General features: G+C 45.5%; 1 protein-coding gene across 5 annotated transcripts in view; it reads left to right on the top strand.

Annotated features, from left to right (window-relative positions):
- The first annotated feature begins 979 nt into the window (after positions 1–979).
- Positions 980–18,859, top strand: part of LOC121614598 (disco-interacting protein 2 homolog C) — a 197,020-nt gene continuing 179,140 nt past the window's right edge. For 4 of the 5 annotated variants that reach the window (XM_041948564.1, XM_041948562.1, XM_041948563.1 and 1 more), the window contains exon 1: positions 980–1,167. In XM_041948564.1, coding sequence (XP_041804498.1) covers positions 1,089–1,167 — 79 coding nt within the window. In that variant the 5' untranslated portion in view covers positions 980–1,088. Of the gene's footprint in view, positions 1,168–9,045; positions 9,140–18,859 lie in introns of those variants that run through there. The other variant, XM_041948566.1, reaches the window with a different exon arrangement.

Here is an 18,859-nt window from a genome sequence, read left to right as displayed (position 1 = left end):
GAAACAACGAAAACAAAAAATGCTTCAAAGTTCCTTTTGTGCATTTTATTCTGCTAAATGTTTCACCGTTTATTTATCTTTATTTTTTTATTACTGTTATTTATTTGCTGTAGTCATTCAATCATTCATCTCTTTATGTTTCAAGCTGTACCTCCTAATGGAAGATGGATAGACTGGAAAAAATAAAATACATAACAGAAAAGTCATTGGTATCAACTGTCTCTTCATTGTGATGAAATACATAAACTCAAAATCAGTTGAAATTAACTCATCAAATACATAGCAGAGCTCACATATGATGTAAACTAGATACATTACAGGCTTATGTGCAGTGAAAACAAGCCTTGCTAGTATTGAAAATGAACTTTTCCCCCCTAGCTGGTTATAAAAATCTTTGAAAAGAAATTCCTTCAAGACAACATCAAACAGCATGTGGAATTTTTTCATGTTTGGTTTGTGTTTGTAATAAAGTCAAACTTAGGGGCTCCACATATTTCTGGAAATAATCCAAGTTGGATTCACTAAATATTCATAAAAAACACAATAAATGTTCTTGTTTTGACTTAAAACAGCACAATATTGACTTCCCACCTCATCATTTAATCTTTGCTGTTTCATGTTTTGAGTATTTTTATTGAAGCATTTTTCACAATTTATTCATTTATTTAGTGAATTTTAAATATTTTTTGATAGAGATATATTCCTGTTAATGGAACGACATGAGAAGGACGAGAAGAAGAAGAAGAAGAAGAAGAAGAAGAAGAAAGACCGGGAGGAGAAAATGAAATGAGAAAAGGACAACATATATCATACATACAGTACATGCGCTGCAGTAGTAGTACTGGTATGTGATCGCATGAATTGGCTCTTATTTTCACAATACAAAAACCGGAAGCAGCGCCGCCATGTTTTGGCTAGCTTGCCGTTGGTTGGCGGAGGGCAAACAGCGTTGCTCCCGCGCGGAGTGCGACACACGGAGACTCAGTCTGCCCGACTTTGGATTTTTGGGGTCTGAGGAGAAGCCCGGAGAGCGAAAAGAGGGCGAAGGAGGCGGAAAACAGAGATTTAAGTCGGTTTCTAACGGCGGAATGGCGGACCGGGACCCGGTGCCGCTTCCTGCGGAGGTGCGGGCCAAACTGGCCGAGCTGGAGCTGGAGTTATCCGAGGGTGAGTACTTGAATTTCACCGCGGAGCTCGGCGGCTGTGCCGGGCTCTGCTGCTGCCGCTGTGGGGGTGTTCGGGTCGCCGCCGGTCGGTCTCTGCTGAGGGGACAAACCGGCGCAGAGTTTGAGCTGCGAGGAGGAAAAGTGTTGAGCTCCAGCTGCCACAAGTTCAAGTCCATCTTTCCACATTTATGCATCACACACGCACGCGCACGCACACGCGGCCTGAATGACTGCTTTGGTTGATGTGGCTGTGATTTGGATGCAGGGATGAGCTGCTGTGGCGGTGAAGTGGAAACAGACTTGAAGCGCTTTGGACCGACTGTCGCATTCTTGTGATTTGTCAAAACGACTGAAAATATCAGGAGCAGCGCTCTTACATTTGTCCAGCAATTTGACAAATATCAGAAGAGACACAACACAGAGTCATGCCTTTGCACCAGGTATCACAGGAATGGTACAGAAATACATTTAAAGCTCTATATTAAAGGAAAAACCTTTTCAATGCACCAAACAAACTAGAGAACTCCCCAGGAGTGGCACAGTGCCGCTCTGGGGGCTGCAGCTGCTGATTCATGGCATTATTGATTAATCTGTTGACTGTTGTACTTGATGATTAGATTGCAAACCCCAAAATGTTCAGTTTCCAATAATCAAAAACCGAGAACAGCTGCACGTTATTAAGCTCCAATCAGAGAGGTTTGGGAATCATGTTTTTTTTAATTAATCCATTGATCGTTTACGTTAAAGGGTTTGAAAAAATAGTGGAATGAGCTGTTTAAGAGGCTCGAGCCAGAGAATATTTTTTTTATGATTTATTAGTTATTAAAATAGAAGTTCTTGTGAGTCAACAAATCTTCCCATCATAGCAGATAAACACCACCATAAAGTAAACTCTAAAGTCTCTGTTGAGCGCCAGCGGGACATTACAGCCCCCAGCGGGAACATCACTGGAACACTACAGAGACTTATCTGTGGGCCCGTCAACGTGGAGTTGTTGTCGGAGAGGTTTGTCTCATTGTCATTTTGGAAAATCCCGTCCAGCAGAGCCCTGCATGCTGCTTAGATTATGTGCACAGAGCGTGCAGCTGTTAGCAGACACAGCGTTCACATGACGCGCTGCAGCCAGGAGCGGATGAATGATTTCCATTATATTCCAACTTCTTTCCACAACACCAGCGCGTATGTTGGCTTCTTTCGCAAGATGCCGTAATGCAGCCTTGGTATTGATTTTCTCATTAGCCTCCCCCGCCCCCCCTCCTCCTCGTCTTTTTCAGATTGATATGTCACATTGCTGCAGACTCGCTCTCAGCCTGCAGAGTATCACAGTGTCATGTTTCAGTGTTTTCCCTGCTTCTCATGGAGTCTGGAGGCTTCGCGGCGCTCAGCCATGTATGGAGAAAGAAAGAAAAGGCTCAGAGGGAGAGAGGGGAAGCGATTTGAACAGCTGACTGCTAATGCACACATCGCATTTTAATGTTTCCACTGCTGCTGCTACAAATGCAGCGTTCAGAGGAACCTGAGCCGAGAGGAGAAGGACGGGGGGGGGGGGGGGGGGGGGGAAGAAGGTGACTTTCTTTCATTTATGTAAACCGCCAGCTCAGAGTTGCTTTAATGTAAACAAGCATGTCTGGGGGGGGGGGGGTCAGATGCCCCATTGCATTATTTACATGCTTAGCTGACGTTGTGAATGCACGCCTGCAGCAAATGCAAAGCTTCCTCGCATCCCGCAGACTTTGACCTAATTTTTCGATTTCCAGGCATCATCCCTTCCTCCTCCAGAGCACCCCCCCCCCTGCTGCGGGGGAAACAGCGGCAGAAAATGACATTGTCCACAGTCAGGTGTCACTACAGCCTCACAGGGACCACATGTCTTGTTGAGGGGCCCTTGAGCAAGGCATTTAACTCCTGTGCCCCCCGCCCGCCACATCCCTCAGTTCCTTATGGAGGTTTGTGCTGGATCCATGTCTGGAGGTGGAAAACCTCCTCACTGCGCCTCGCATCTGGCTCGTCTGAGGTTGTCAGGTTTAAAAATGGCAGGTTTTTTTTCACAGGGAGAGGAGCGATGTGATTGGATGCACACTGACTCAGGGGCCAATCAGATTAAACTCTCATTCGCTCCACGACCAGGAAAATATCACAGCCTTTTTTTAGATAAAAGAAAAAATCTATAGTAGTTATTGTGAGATCCGACGTTTACTCAAAATACGTCTGATTCCACGTCACTCTGGCCTTTTGGCCACTGAGCAGCTCCACTGAAGCAGTTGGGGGGGGGCACTTTGCTCGAGGGCACCTCGGCGGTATTAATGAGAGAGGGACGAGAGCCGGTTTGAGATTCAAACCTCTAAACGTGTCAAGCATAAGCTCAACTTTTTCTTGGTTTCTCGATTCCTCTCAGCCCTCTCTGTTTCCTGTTCAGCCAGTGAGTTCCCACATTTCCCACAATGCCTGAAGAGCACATGTGTGAACGGTGCATCCCTCGTATCAGCCGCTGTTCTCTGCGTAACCCCACAACCCGCCGCTGTGTTGACGCAGCTCAGCCTGAACTGACACGCAGAGAAAACCAATGCCAAGTTTTAACCTTAGAAGAAGTAGTTAGTCCTTAGACAGCGTTGGACCGTTGACCTTCATTAATTCAGCACTCCTGAGTCCTTTAACCTCTCTCTTCTAAAAACCTCCTCACTCTCAAAGTGTAAAACTCCGGTTGGTCCTCACAGAGATGGAAGCACATGCTGACACACAGCGTCCTTCGCCGTCTCTCCATCGGTGTGCTTCCCTGCAGCTGCAGACTGACAGGTTGTCCTCAACTAATCTGGCTGCTGGCTGAATATTAAGCTCTGCAGTTCAGCCCAGATAACAAGCTGTCCACCTCAACACACTGCAGATTACACACTCACACACACGCACACACACACACAAGCTAACCCCTCTTGACCTGCACCGTCTCTGTGTTGTTGTATCTACTGTATTTTTGTTGTTTGGAGTTTAGATTAGTTTCCTTCCTGGTCCTTTCCTGTCTGTGGGCCACCTGTCAATCAAACAGTGTGGGTGGGGCTGCGACGTCTGATTTGGACTTTAGCGGCAGCCTCTGTAGGTGGCGCTCATTTGCGGCTCGTTCTCAGTTTTTCGTGCCCCCAAAACAATCAAGGCAGGGTTAGAAGCATCGTGTCTTGGCTGGAAATGTATTGGATATATTAATAGCTAGAGAGACGCAGGACAGTTTAATTGAGCCTTAAAGTGTTCTTTTTCCTTGTGGTATCTGAAGAGTTCAATTCTTCGTCACTATTGATCCCGTATATGCTAAAATCCCTGCTGCATCATTTATTCATTTGTCTCTGAAGTGTCCTGGCTCATTCAGTGAGCTTGTTTAATCAGTGGAGGAAGTGAACGGTCTTTTAGAAAGCGACGCATTTGGTTGAAATGTTTCGCTTCGGAGCTTTTTGAATGAAAGGAGTCGCTCGTAGGAGAATTTGCGCATCCTGTATGCACAGTAGCCGCATCACTCCCGTCGTTGTAATCAAGCTAAGTGGCTTTAGCAGCGGGAAGAAGTTTGTTTGTTCATCAGCAGGATGATGCCGTGAGGGCGCGAAAGACGCTCTGGCACTCATTATCTCAAGCCTTCTCGCTTTCTCTTCCCCCGAATCGTCTCACTTTAAATGCTGCTTCATCGTCCTGCAGCTGTTGTTTAAGACCCCTGAACGCTGAGGGGACGCCGATAGGTGCCCCCAACCGCTACCTGCATGTGTAGAATAGTCCCAGTCTGTAGTGTTTAATACGACGGCAGCGTTTGCTTCTTGGTATCAGAATTGATATCGAGGGAGGAAACGTTGGCTCTTCACTCTGCAGCCGAGACGAACAAGAAACATCGAGTTTAATGCATCAGCTGAGAGCAGCAGTTGTAATAGATTACAGTAATTAAACTAAGAGGGCCAATCTACATCCTGGTTCAAACATCAAAATTAGTTGTTTGGTCTCTCAAACATCAGGAAAAGTCAGTGCCCGTGTCTTCAAATGTCCTGTAACGTAAGAAAAACAGACACGGCTGGAACATCGATTACAGCAGCTGCCGATGAACCTGATCAGTTTCCTCTGAAAGTGTGAACGTAAGCTCAGGCCCCGTCCTGGATCTGTTCGGGTTCAGTTCCCAGAATGCACCTCACCCAACTTGTGACGTCTCGTTTCACTTGGCCTCCGGCTGATCCGAGCTCAGAGAGGCTTGTGGAAAACAGTGTTTGTTCTCCAGAGGCTCTGCTGGAGTTTAGGGCTGTAGCTCAGGATCTGTTTCATTATTGATAAATTGTTGATTCATTAGTTGATTGTTTAATTGATAAAATGCCAGAAAACACTTAAGAAAACAACTGAACAATCAATTATCCAGCTAATCTAATTAAGTATCTGGACTAATCGGGGGTGGAAGAAGGACTTACCAAAGGTTGAAGCACTCATTTTGTAGAATGTCTAATTCAGATTAATGTCTATTATATTGTTGGATTGTAGTTATTGATGCGCTGCCAGGTGGCTTAATGCATAAAAATACCTCATAATTTATTAGTTAATTATATTTTATGGTAATAATCTGAATCTGCAGCTAAATCTGTAACTGTAAAGTTTTATATAACATGAACTCATTCAGTATCTTAAAGTACTTGAGTAAATGTACTCAGTTACATCCCAGCAGTGTGACAGTGGGACGCTGTGGTGGAAAGGACCTCGCGCCTCGCCACTACAGGATGTGATGTGACATTTGTGACGGTTATTCAGGAGACCGGAGCGACGGCGTCTTTGAGGAAGAGGAGCGCTCTGATCCTGTGAGCTCAGCTGCTCGCTGTTCACGCTGCGCTCAGCTGATGTCGTGTTAAAGTGCCTTGTTTTGTTTAAAATTGTGTTTTTACGCCTCCAAGTCGAAGGTGTGAGGTCAGAGGTCGGATGTTGCTCACGGGCGCTTCGGCAGGATGGATGCTTGCTGAACTGGCTTGTGATGGGGAAGGTTTGTGACTGGAAGACTGGAGGACTGCAGTTATTGTGCTGCTCCAGATTATTATTATTACTCAGTTAATGGATTAACAGTTTATTCAAATTAAAACCGTTGAAAAATGCTGACCTCAGTTTTTGTGTTTTTGCTCGAAGAAACGACTGAAACAATGAACTGATTATCAAAATAGTTGCGGATGAACTTTCTGTTGGTGGACTAGTCGTTCCGGCTCTACAAGGTACAGGATGTTGTACATCATTTACATGCCATGGGACTGACTGTGACCTTTGACCTTCTCGTGCACAGACTGAGCAGAAACCATCTGACGAGGTCGAAAAATCCTCTGCAGCTCTGATGGAGCTGATGCTACAGCAGCATCAAAGCTAACCTCTTTAGGAGCCGCCATTGTTGTTTTCCAATGAACGGTCGCTTCTCTCTAGCTGCCAGCTGATTGGCTCAAACAACTGTGGTTCAGCCGCAGGAACAAAACTTGAAACCTGGTGAGCTGGAATCTCGTGTGATCTCGGGATCTCGCTGATCCAGCAGCCTCGCGAGGTAAAGGTGTGTGCCATCAGTGGCTGTCCCTCATCCCTCCCTCTACTGATATTCATCCAATCAGGTGATCTTTGCAGAGACCGTAAACATGACACGTCATCAGCTTCCGTGTTTCCACACCTGCTGTTTCAGGTGACCGTTGTGATATCGCAGAAATGTTAGCAAATTATTTTTCAACTTCAGAGTAAAATTTTATCTACTGCATTAAATGTTCAGTCATCAGGCGCTGACAGGAGCAGTCGGTGTAAAAGACACGGCGACAGGTGGGCGCCACGGCAACAAGTGATGCCTGTTGTCACTGTTGTCAAGGCTTTTATTGGCTGCCTGGTGATTGGAAGCAGGTGTGGCCCGACCTTTGGATGGGAGCACGTAACAGATTATATATGTTGTCTAACACACTGAAGATACGGTTATCTTAACACACACACACACACACACAGTTACCTTCACCAGTGACACTGAATGTGAACGAACACTTGATCACCTGTGACTCAGCGATGTGTTTCATCAGTGGTGACCGAGTTTCTTGATGAGTACGATGTCGTCGTAACTGAAGGCAAAGCTACTAAAATAAGATCCCTAATTAGTCCACGCTTTAAAAAAAGACGTCTCATTCAGTTTAAACTTTATGTAAACGTTTTCTGTGCTCAAATGGAGTCAATTTGTCACTTAACTGTTGTAAGTGAGGCTGGACATTGCTTGAAAGCTTCACTATAAGCGAGTAAGTTAACCCTGAGTTTAGAATATTGTGTTTCAGTTAAAAGTGACTTTCACGTTCATGTTTTATCAGCAGAAAGTGTCAACGTTTGATCTCAGTTCGCTCGGGAACAACAGCCTCTGCTGGTTTTGTGCTGTAAAGCTGCTCTTTACTGGAATTGCAGTGCAACAGGTGAACTGGTTGTTTTTGCTCGTTTGGTTCAGTTTTGTATTTAAAGATCTTCTGCCACTGCAGGGTTTGTGCTTTCTGTCCTGCAGCCCGTGGTCGCCGTGCCTGCCGCATCGCAGCGCCTCACCTTTAGACCGGCAGTTGCCATAGAGATGTTATTTTCTCTCCTCCTTCCTGGGAGATTATGACCTGTGGGGATGGAGAGAGGCTTGTTCTACTTTAGTGGCACAGAGCCTCTGTCTCACAGCAGGGCCATAAATTCATATTTGGTCTTGTTCTGGGCTCCTTCCAGCGATATGAACGGTGATTCGAGACTCCAGACGTGCAGTCACTTGACGTAAATCGACCGCTGTCCTCACTTGACTCCCGCCGGAGAAATATCCGCTGAAATTTCCGTTTTATTGCGGTGGTGGCTGCGGTTCAAATCAGTCCCGGGCGAGCCGGCTGAGGTGAGCAGCACTTCAGATCCAGTGAGGTGGATATGATCAGCCTCTCGAGCTGAGTGAACACACCAAACGTACAGCCGAGGAGGGGCGAAAGCCTCGTCTGGGCACCGGAGATCTTTCAGGGGGGAGAGGGAAAAATAGTTTTTTCTCACTTTTTTAAGCAGTTTCAAAAGCCCACAGGGCCGTAAACTCCCTCAGCACACAGGAGAGCATGTGAAACTTTCCACTCAAGGAGGAAAAACAAAATGAAAGTTATGTTTTGTGTACCGAACAGCAGCTGTATGGAAGCCCCAGAGCGCCAACGTCGTCTTTTATCCACAAACACTTTTTCACTTGAATGCAAATCATCCCGCTGCAGCTCTTCTGCTTGTCCCTGAGTGGCCTCTTCCTCCTCTTCTTCTTCATGAAACACTTTGCTGTTGATGGAAGAGGTGAACGAGAAGAAGAGAAATTCACAGCCCTGCACGCTTACGATTACCAGTTGGATAGAGTTTTTCTTAAAAATAAAAATACTGTTTGTGTGTGAAACTTCTCAAACAATTTTCACGTGTTTTAACGGAGACTTTTGTGGATTAATTACAGACAAAAACGGCTGCTGTCGCTTTTATTCTTTGAACATGCACTCAATATGCTGAGGGTGTGATCATCCTGAGCAGCTACAGCTCACGCAAACATAAACACATCAACCTCCAGCGGATTAATAAAGCTTAAAAACGGAGAGTTTAAGTATGAACACGCCACGAGGCTGAGATACAAGCAGTGTGGTGGTGCATGCAGTCAGTCCACGTTTGTCATCAGCTGTCGTCCGCTGTGAGAGCCGGGTGGCTTCTCGCGGGAGGCGGCAGCATAAATATTCATCTGCCCTCGCTGTCGGCCTCGCAGCACAACAAATCTGAGGGCTGGAAATGTCAGCGGGTCGAACGGGCGTTTGTTTCAGCCTGCTTTCGGTTGTGAGCAGGCAGAGGCTGACGTCCAGTCAGGAAGCAAAAATAACGGAAGATAAATCAGGAAATGAACGAGAAGCTGTGGTTTCACCTGGGAGCCAGCGTCAGGCAGTGCGTCGTGTTTGTTCTGAAGCTCTTTATGTTGATCGTCTGAAGCGAGTCGAGTCTTACAGGTCAGAGCGAGTCACGTTTCTGTGATCGTTTCAACGCAAGTGTGAATGAATGTGAAGGCTGCAGCAGCACCAGGTTAAATGTGCAGCGAGAGAAATGTTTGGCTTCCTAACATCACTGTAACGAAGTCCCAGTATTTAGCCTTTATTAGCATTACACAGACTTTTAACAAGTGGTTAAAGCACACTATGATGTAGCTGTATTTGTTGATGTAGCAGCTATAAGGACAACTTTAAAGGCACGTTTCATATTAGTACGACTGTGTTTTACTATGTTGCCATTCGTTACATGTTTATACTCGCAGGTGCCCACAGGACGAGTTATAGTTGTGACAGATGCATGAATAAACGTCTGCTAACGAGTGCCTTCCAGTTGTTTTAAACCGTTTAGATGTTAGATGTTTGTATTGTGCTGACTGTCAGGCCGCATCGGGGACTTGAAGTAAAGCGTTTGCAGGTTTCTTCACCGTCTTAATATCTTATGTTCAAAATCACTTAAATAAAGTAGGAAACTCTGTGAAAGAGTCAGTTTTTTGTTGTTGAGGGGATTCTTTTCTTACCAGATCAGCCTGTAAAAACTATTTTCCTCTTGTGGTGCGACCAGGGCAAAAGTAATCAAAGTAAAAAAGTAAGAAATAATCTGACCCCTGACAGTCATTGGCTTTATTTTCAGTGTTGATTAACATAAAAGTCACGTTGGTCTGAATGGCAAAATGGCATCATGACGGCAGCAAAGGGCTTCGTCCACGTCTCCTCTTTAACAGTGACAGTTTCTGAGCTAAGAGGGACGATGGCGGCCTGAATAACACAGAGGCCTTTAAGTTCAGGGATCCAGCAGCAGTTCAGGCAAAGCCTCTCTGAAAATTTCAGAAAAATTTCTGAAACTTTTTCAAAAAATAACTCGAGAAGATGCTGATTTTCCTGCAGCTGTCGCCACCCAACATGAAAAAAAGCACTTTCCGATTTCAACACTTGTGTCTGAGATTAGACTTGAAGTCTGAGTGTTTATCCTCCTCCTCGTGATCTGATTGGAGATGGCATTTGTGCTTGCTCAGGCGATCCGGTAAAACCCTTCGGATGCTCGGCGTAATGGGCTTCGGCCGCTCCGTCCGCCATTAGAGCAATCAGGAGACCCCCAATCAGCATTTTCATTTGCTCGACCTCCCGTGTCAGTGCGATCAATGTCAGGTTTCAGCGGACGGTTTTACAGCGCGGCAGCTTCTGATGCAAGAGGCCGTCACTCACCTAATTGGCTTCAGCAAGCTGGCGCTGATCATAAAAAGTTGTATTTTCTTGCAGAATCGACAAATAACGAGCTGAGTGAACAATTCCCAGACTGTGTGATTGTGTGTTGCTTTGTGGTGTAACTGCAGCTGAGTTGTGAGTGTGCAGAGAGGGGGGTTTCTAGGTAAAATGTCATGTGGTGCATTTCTGCAGTTAGTGATGCCAAACACGGTGTGTAGGAAAGTATGAATGGTAGCAGCACATAACACTCAGACCCCAAAAGAACCACAGATTTACCAGATTTTTAGAAATAAGGGATTTTCTGATGAATCTCTTAACAAACTTTATCTCTCTTTACACTTTTGCCGGTTAAAATGACAGAAATTGGCAAATGCCAGCTGTCGCTAATTAAGAATCCTGTAGTGACTGAAATCTAACGTGGCTGTTAATGACTGTCTGGATAACGTGCACTCTGCTCAGTGGTGTCTGTGCCTGGTCAAAGATGGTGTCAGTGGAAGCGAGGCGTCACGCTGTAGTCACTCCATGGGAACGGGACGTGTTTTTTTTGTAGACCAGCAGAATGATGAGTCTTCTCCAAAGAAATCATGTTGCCGCAAGAGGTCGCAGCACAAGTCCGAGGGGTCGCGGATGGATGATTACTGGCACAGAAAGAGGAAAAATAATAGCTTGCTGCTAAAATGTAGCTTCGTTTTTGTTCCTGACTTTCCTCTAAACCAGGGGTGTCCAAACTTTTTACACTGAGGGCCACATACAGAAAAATATAGGAGGGGCGGGGCCACTTTCTAGAGGTGAGGAATATAACCTCACCTTTAGTGTATTAGAGTTAGAAAAATCAATTCACAGTTGGTCAAATATGCTATATTGTTGAATATGATTACAGAAAAACTGCCTTCATCACAGCTCTCCATAAATGGATGTTTATTGATTTATTCAGAAAAATTGTTGGCAGCTCATTCTCAGAACAGCAGCCTCAGATTTCTTCTCAGTCAGGATGGTGATCGCCCACAGTACAGAGAAAGAACAATAACGAGAAAATGGGATGGGTACATTTCAAGCTCGTTATTTAGGTGATTAGGCCTATTAACACACCTATTAACGTTCATTAAAAACTATTATCAAAATTAACAGACTGAACTGGACTTAATAACAGGAGTGCATTTAATTTTTGTCAGTTTTTCTGGTGAGGATCAGCTGCGCCGGGTATTTAAATTGGTCGAGGCGCTGATCATCCAGCTGATTCGATGCCACACCAGCCAAAAATCCGGACAAATGTCACTTTGATGAAGGAGCAAACGAATCTGCATCAGTTGAGATTAGCTGATTTTGCGCAGTGTGTGCGCTGCGTACAGCGATGTGGACTCTGAGTCTTAACAAGGAACACGCATTTAAGAATTAAGGCTCTGCCATGTTTGGTAACCTGGGGTAAACTTGTTCTGTGATTGTCCTTTTTTAGTGGGGCGGCCGCCTTGTTCAACTCCCCCTGGTGTTAAAACTAAGAAGTGCAATGCAGTCAAGCAAAAGTTTCAAGAGCGGGTCATATTCTATTCTATTTATAAAATTTCTTGCGGGCAAATTAAAAATTGACTGCGGGACGTAGTTTGGACACCCCTGCTCTAAACTTTTCCTTTTCAGATATACTGAATACTTTTACTACTTCGGGCTTCTAACGGTAATTCAGATGAAAGTGAAAGACTGTTCATAAGCCATCCACGTTCTACCTGCGGCCAGGGCTCACAAGCAGACGCTGCTTTATTGGAAATGGCCAAAAAGGATCAACAGATGGCGATATCTAAAATTTCTATTCTTCTCAATAATTCAAGCCAACGAAGCCACAGGTCTGAATCAGGACCGCCAGTATTTTGAGGAAGTAGCTCGTTAAAAATGAGTTGTTAATGTAAGTACCGCTGTTCATTCAATACGGCAGATACAAGTTTAATCAATACTTCATATCTGCTGCTCATCTCGTTTGCAGGTTGCAGCTACGTGCTGTGAATCGATCATGCTGCCACTAAAAACTGTGGTGTTTCTGCTTTTTCTCAGCCAACAAAAAGGAATATTGTCGAGTGTTAGATATTTTTAACGCTCGGTACAGATGTTGAACCTGGACTGAGATTCCTCGCCTGCACATTCGGCTCCTCGGACGGTTGTTGTGTTTCGGGTGTGACGCGAGGACTCCGGCAGACGGCGTCATCCAGACCTGATGAGCTCAGTCATGAGAGGCCGTGTAGGGTTAATCCTGTCAGACGGACCGGGAGAGTTCACTCTCTGCCACAACGCGAACATTTAAACCCCGTAACTCCCCATCTGTCCTTCAGGGTCAGCTTATGAGCGGACCGCAGGGCTGCACTCGTCAGTGAATTTCTTTATGCATTCTTGGTTTTCAAGATATTAATTAAATACAGAAATCTCCAATTTATCTGATTATTTCAATCATTTACGGATAAAATAAACTTTCATTTAAATAATCATTTTGATTATTTCTCAAATTCTTGGAATTTTTTTAACTGCAAAAGTTTAGTGAACTCGTCTCTTTAGGAGATAATTAAAATCGCTCACTAATTTTTCTTGCAGTCTAACATCGTGGTAAATAAAATATTGGTCTATTATGTGCTGCAGTTGATCATCATGAGGCCGACAACCAAGAATATAAGCAAATATTCCTGCACTTTGCTCTTTAAGTAAAATCTTCACATCATTTTCTCTTATCAATTTGACATAATAACCGTGAATTTCCATCGAACAGATGCCAGGTGAGGTTTACCCTCCTCTACATGCAGCTCTGATTACTGGCTTTTCATCGTTCGGTTCCACTTTTCCTGCTAAAATTAGGGAATTACAGCACATGAAGTCACTAATCTTGGAAACGATTCCCTCCGTTGCTGCTGTGACAGCTTGAAGTAATGTAACTGCTTTTGGAAAGAAACATTTCCAACGGCCACATGCAGCCGTGCAACTGTTCTCTGCCATGTTGCTTCACGGGGAGGTGATGTCATCGCTGGAGCCGGCAGGAGAGGGAGGTGGGGTGAGGATGGGGGGTGTTTCTGGCAGATTGCATCATTAAGCCGCTCAGACAGGCACTTTCAGCCCTCTCTTGCCTGTTTTCTTCTCTCTTTGCCACTTCCCGCCTGTCGTGCATGGCGGCGTGCTGCAAGGGGGTGGGGGTGGGGGTTCGGAGAGAGAGGCAAAGCAACACCCCCTCTGCCCTCTCGCTGAGAAAATACATGAAACTGATATGGAAACACACTCCCTTTGTCTTTCTTCTCAAACACGCCACAGATATTTGCCTTAGATGATGCGTTTCCTCTCCATCCTGCTTGTGTTAGCTGAAACAGCTAGTTTACGGTTTCAGCTTTGACCCCGTGACCCCCTGACCCCTCTAACCTCGACCGGCCCGGACGCTGTGATGCATATTTTCCTCTCCGTGTTGCTGATTGTGGGTAATTACCACCAGCTCCTGCGCCAGATGCTGCTTGTTTTTACTCTTCAAACCACTTTTATGTGCAAAACTTTGGAAAATATAATGTAAACAGTAAGTTTTCCGCCCAGCTCCGTTACTCATCACATTTAGACCAACTGTTGTGTCCCTGGAGAACAATGCTCACAATTAATGATCCCAAGGGTGACACAGTTCCTCCATCAGGCGAGGGGAGGGGGCAGGCCGCTGAACTCTGCCCAAGTCGGGCTGAGTCGGACAATGAGGCACTTAATCCGTTTAAATAGTACAGCTTTATTAGATTCTCCTCAGAGGAGCGAGATACGCAGCTCCCATGTGATGGATGCGGTTGGCCGAGGGCCGCCGCGTTCCAGTTTTGTTTTCCGTCCTTGGCAACAGCACCAACAGTGTTGACTCTCACAGTTTATTTCACCCCCCTCACTTATTATTTATGCATCTTTTAATGCTCTGTGTCCTTGTTGGGCTTTCTTTGAAGCTGCATATGCTGTAGCTTTATTTCCTTGTCTCCTCCAAGGTTTTTATTTATTTCATTTCACGTCCGTCTCTGCAGGTGAACACTGCAGCTCGTGTCAGAGAGGTGTGCTTGTCTTTCACGTCGCTCTGTCCTGTGGACCCTCCTCACTGTGTGGAAACACTCCTCTGCCCTGCGACTCATTCTTTGTCTCTGAGCTACACAGCTGTAGCATGAGAACCGGTTTGGTCATCGCCGCAGAGATTGTTCCCTCTGAAGTCAGGAATGGCGTTTTGTTCCTTTAGCTAGAAAAATAAACAACCAGAGGAGCCTGATGAAGCGTCCTCGAGCGAGATACTGACACACCGTCTGCTCTCTCTGTGTAAACAGCCTCTACAATAACATGGCTTAAATGGATATATTGTAAAGCATGCTCTTAAAGACAGTCTGTGGTTCGGCTCTTGTGATGTACGCTCAGTTGTCAGTTGATTACGCAGACCTAGCTAAAGCTAATGCAGTCTAATGCAACAGTCCCTTCAGGAAGGCTGTTTAGTTTGAGTTGAAACAGAGATGCTGATTCAACTGTTTGATCGTTTTGGAGACGGCTTGCGACGCTGTTGTGCTACATTACCTGACAGGTGTTTCTGTTATTTTGTCCACCCCGTTTATATCAGTGAGTGTAGGCTGAATGTCCTCTCTGTGTTAGCCAGGGACAACTGAGCTGTATTATTCTGTTAAACACTCACTTTTTCTCTTAGTTTCTGAAGCTAAACGTTGACACCAGTGTTAGCTTCATCCTCCATTACTCAGAAGCTGAATATTTGTTGGTTAGTTTTGAAAGAAATCAGCTTTTCCAGGCTTGCTATCACTGACGGAGATGTGGACTTGAGACTTGGACTCAAATCGGACTTACGCCAGTTTGACCCCTGACTGCTGTGAGACGTGACCCTCCAAAGACTTAATTTGAGACTTCAGAAGCGAAACCATTCAATTCTCAAGTGTTGAACTTGCAACCCCCCCCCCCCCCCCCCCCCCCCCCCCCGATCTGTGACAAAATAGCCTCCAACCTTGAATGCAAGGTTTCCCCCAGGGAATTTGTTAGTGATGGTCTAGTAGCCTCGTCCTGCCCTTTTTTCGTCCGCTTGATGCTGTAAACACAACTTTGACTTATTGTTACCGTGTGGCTAACATGTTAGCACATCCAGCGGACACGGAGCAACGTTACATTGGGAGCTGTGTCTGAAATTCACTCCTCTTATAGTTGAAGTCTGCTGCGATCTTCACCAGCTCCTGAGAAAGACTGAGATCTTCCACGCCGGTGCTGGACAGGTAGTGGTGGGTGGGTTTATTGGGGCTTGTTTGGCTGAAAACAGCTGGGAACGGGGCTGATGAAACCGCGAGGCTGTGGGCTGTCAAACCAAAACAATGAGCTTCAATCATGCTCCACTGTGCATGATTATAATATTTTATTGCCATGCAAAATCCTAGCTTATTTCCCTATTAATGCACTGACAGGCCCAAAGCCGGTTTTTAGCACTTAGCCCTGTGGGTCGCAGGAGGAGGCAGCCTGATCTGCACAGAAAGAGCGCAAGTGATGAATTCCATCTGTGTCACTACATAAAAAACCCTCTCTTCCTCTTATCCCTGGAATCTGACTAAAATTGCCCTCATCCTTAAAGACATTCCCCAAACTGGTTTAAACCACTTTGGAGATTAGAAAGTTGTTGGCTTTGAGAGACGAGAGGAGGAAAAAAGAGCCGAGGACGGATAAGAGAAGCATTGTGCTGTGAACGTTAACAATGCCACGGCCTGCTGGAGCTGAGGCCCGAGCAGTCGGAGGTTTGGCCGCTTGTTTGTCTCTCGGTATGTCGGGGTGATAAACTTTTGAGCAGCGCAGATCCAGAGAGCGCTGCCAGGAAAAGCTGCCTGGCAGATTAGCTGCGGTCCTACGTGGACAGCGTTTCTTTGACCACCTTCCAAATCGAGACCACACTCGCATACGGCGCATAAAAAGGCTATTGTACCAGGTCATGCGATGGTGTGCTCGGGCTTGAAATCTGCAAAAATCGAAAAGATCCAAACAATACTAGTTGTTTCCACAGCAGCGTGAATCACCTCTTAAGGCCAAAAGGCTTGAAACAGCTGGAGCGATCTGCACGGCAACTGTCGTGGAAAGTTTGAGCGTGGTAACGTTGCACGCCACCATGTTGGAAGTCGGAGGAGAGAGCGAATAAAACCCCCTCACCTCACCTCTCCCTCCTTGAACTAACACTGAGAAAGCTTGGACTGGACTCTCCAAACACTCTGACAGGTCGCTGTAGGAGACCGCACTCGCAGCTAAACACAGATAACGCCCCACAAACCAGCATGTCAATTAACTGCATGCACGGATTGCGCCTTTATCCTGATTCTAGGAGTCAAAATGCCCCCCTGCCCTGCATTGGCTGAGGCTCCCATGCAGCCTGAAAATGCCCCTAAAGCCCGTGGCATTACATCTGCCCAAAAAAGTCCAGCCTACAACTCGTCCTGGAGATGGGACACATGTCTCAGCCTGCACTCGTTGTGCAGCCGCCTCCCAAACTGACGGAGGAGGAACTGCTGGAGAACTTCGACCTCTGCCTCCCTCTTTGTATACAAACTTTGTAAACGGTGGGATCCAACCCGGACCTGACTGTTGGGAGTCTGGAGCGCGGCCAAGCGTGGCTCGGCGGGGCGTTGGAGGTTTAAAGTACTCCAGATGGTGTCTTTTACATATGTAAATAAAATCGCCTCTGTTCATGACAAGTCGAAACCCCCCCTTCCCGCACATTGTTTGGAGACTTCCTTCTGAGGCAGCCAGGTGCTGATCTTACACAACTGTCTCTAACTCTGTGGCGTTGAGGTTGCTCAGTGGCACGAAGGCGAGCAGGGTGACAGGTATAGCAGCAGGATGCTATTACTGGATTATCATAGATATTTTTTTATATAAAACCTGCCTGATGTGCAAAAATAAGAGGTGTTTCTGTTATTTAGCTTACGCTCATTCATAGAAATGGGGTGGACAAAATAATAGGAACACCTGTCAGTATAAAGGAGTGTAGTTCAGTTGCACCCAGACTATAGCCTCCAAGTGATCGTACAGTTTAAGCTGTGTGTTGCTATGTCCTAACCAGCTGGTACTAAACATCTCCTTGATGCTCGTCGCTACACGCATGCTAGATTATGTTACATCATACCTGAGTCAAATAACTTTAATGTCAAAGCATCACTATGCAGCTTCTCGCCTCGTTCGGTTCGCTGTTTCGGCTCTTCGGCTTCACGCAGACCGTATGGTTGTGTCCCTCAGGTCTCACCAGCGCTCCCATATGAAGCCTGAGACGGATGCTTGAGGATGCTACCTGTCCAACACCAAGCGGCCGTGATTAGTGAATATCAGGTGGACAAACACGACTGCAGTGGGTTGTTAATGTTGCTCTATGTCTGCTGGATGTGGAAGTGTTTGCTAACGTGTTAGCGATAACAGCTTGATTAGCTGAATTTTCGTTTGTTCTATTTCTTTTTTCTTTTGGCCCCAAAGTGACCAAACGTCTGTAAAGCAACATAGATGCTTCACAGCTGGAATTAAGTGTTTTTAGTCTCGCCTTTCATGTATTTTAAAGAAGTAGATGTACTTAACATGCTCAGAAGAAGCTGTTAGCGTTTGGATGAACGAATGGCGTTTTTTCTTTTTTTTTTGGTGCTTTGTTGTTTGTTTTGATATCATGAATTACTCATTTGAAGCAGTTTCTTTCTCCTCCTTCTCCTTTTTGTGCAGGTTTTATTTCAGGGTTGTAATCTTGAAATCTCACTGCGTAGAGAAGCCCTGACACCTTTTTTTTTTTTTTTTTTTTACCGTTGATGGTTTTTGAACTGAGAATGAGCCTGATTTGCATTTTTATGCTGCTGGCTGGCCTCCATGACCAGGGGGTGGATTTATCTTGGTGCAATCAACACATGAACAAAGAGAAACAGGCTCGGGGTGATTATGGAGTCACGAAAATGACTTTGCACCAACTGCTCATGTGGGGGATAAAAAACCTGCTAGTTTACAATTATGCCCCAAAGACCAGGAGCAGTTTTGCGTCAACAAAGTTTTGGGGGCAGGGTGGAAAACGGCTCGTAACTGTAAGAACACAAGTTCAACCCTGCAACAGTGATCACGTGGATCAGAAAAACACTGAACTTCAATGAGCTGTAGTAGATTAAGATGTAAATGAATTGCTTAAATGTAAACAGAAGTGCACATTAAAAATCCTAAAAATTAATGATTGAACATTATGCTGACGCCGTTTGTCACCTGTAAGTCTGTAACAGGTTAATACTACAGGACTCATTAGGAGAACAGTGTTAGGATTGAGACTGAACCCCAAATCTTTGCTAACGTACTGAAACGCTCAAACTCTAAAGCTACACAGATCTCAAAGGGTTTGTTTGACGTGGCGAACGAGTTGTAACCTGAATCCAAACACTTGTCGCGTTCCGCAACAGCTAATATTTACACGTTCTCATAACATAACTGGCTTCATCAACAACTTTCTGACATCCTAAAATAGTC

Source organism: Chelmon rostratus, chromosome 12, assembly GCF_017976325.1.
Source record: "Chelmon rostratus isolate fCheRos1 chromosome 12, fCheRos1.pri, whole genome shotgun sequence".
NCBI lineage: Eukaryota > Metazoa > Chordata > Actinopteri > Chaetodontiformes > Chaetodontidae > Chelmon > Chelmon rostratus.
The sequence above is the reverse complement of the archived record's forward strand: the minus strand, read 5'-3'. Positions and strand labels throughout refer to the sequence as shown.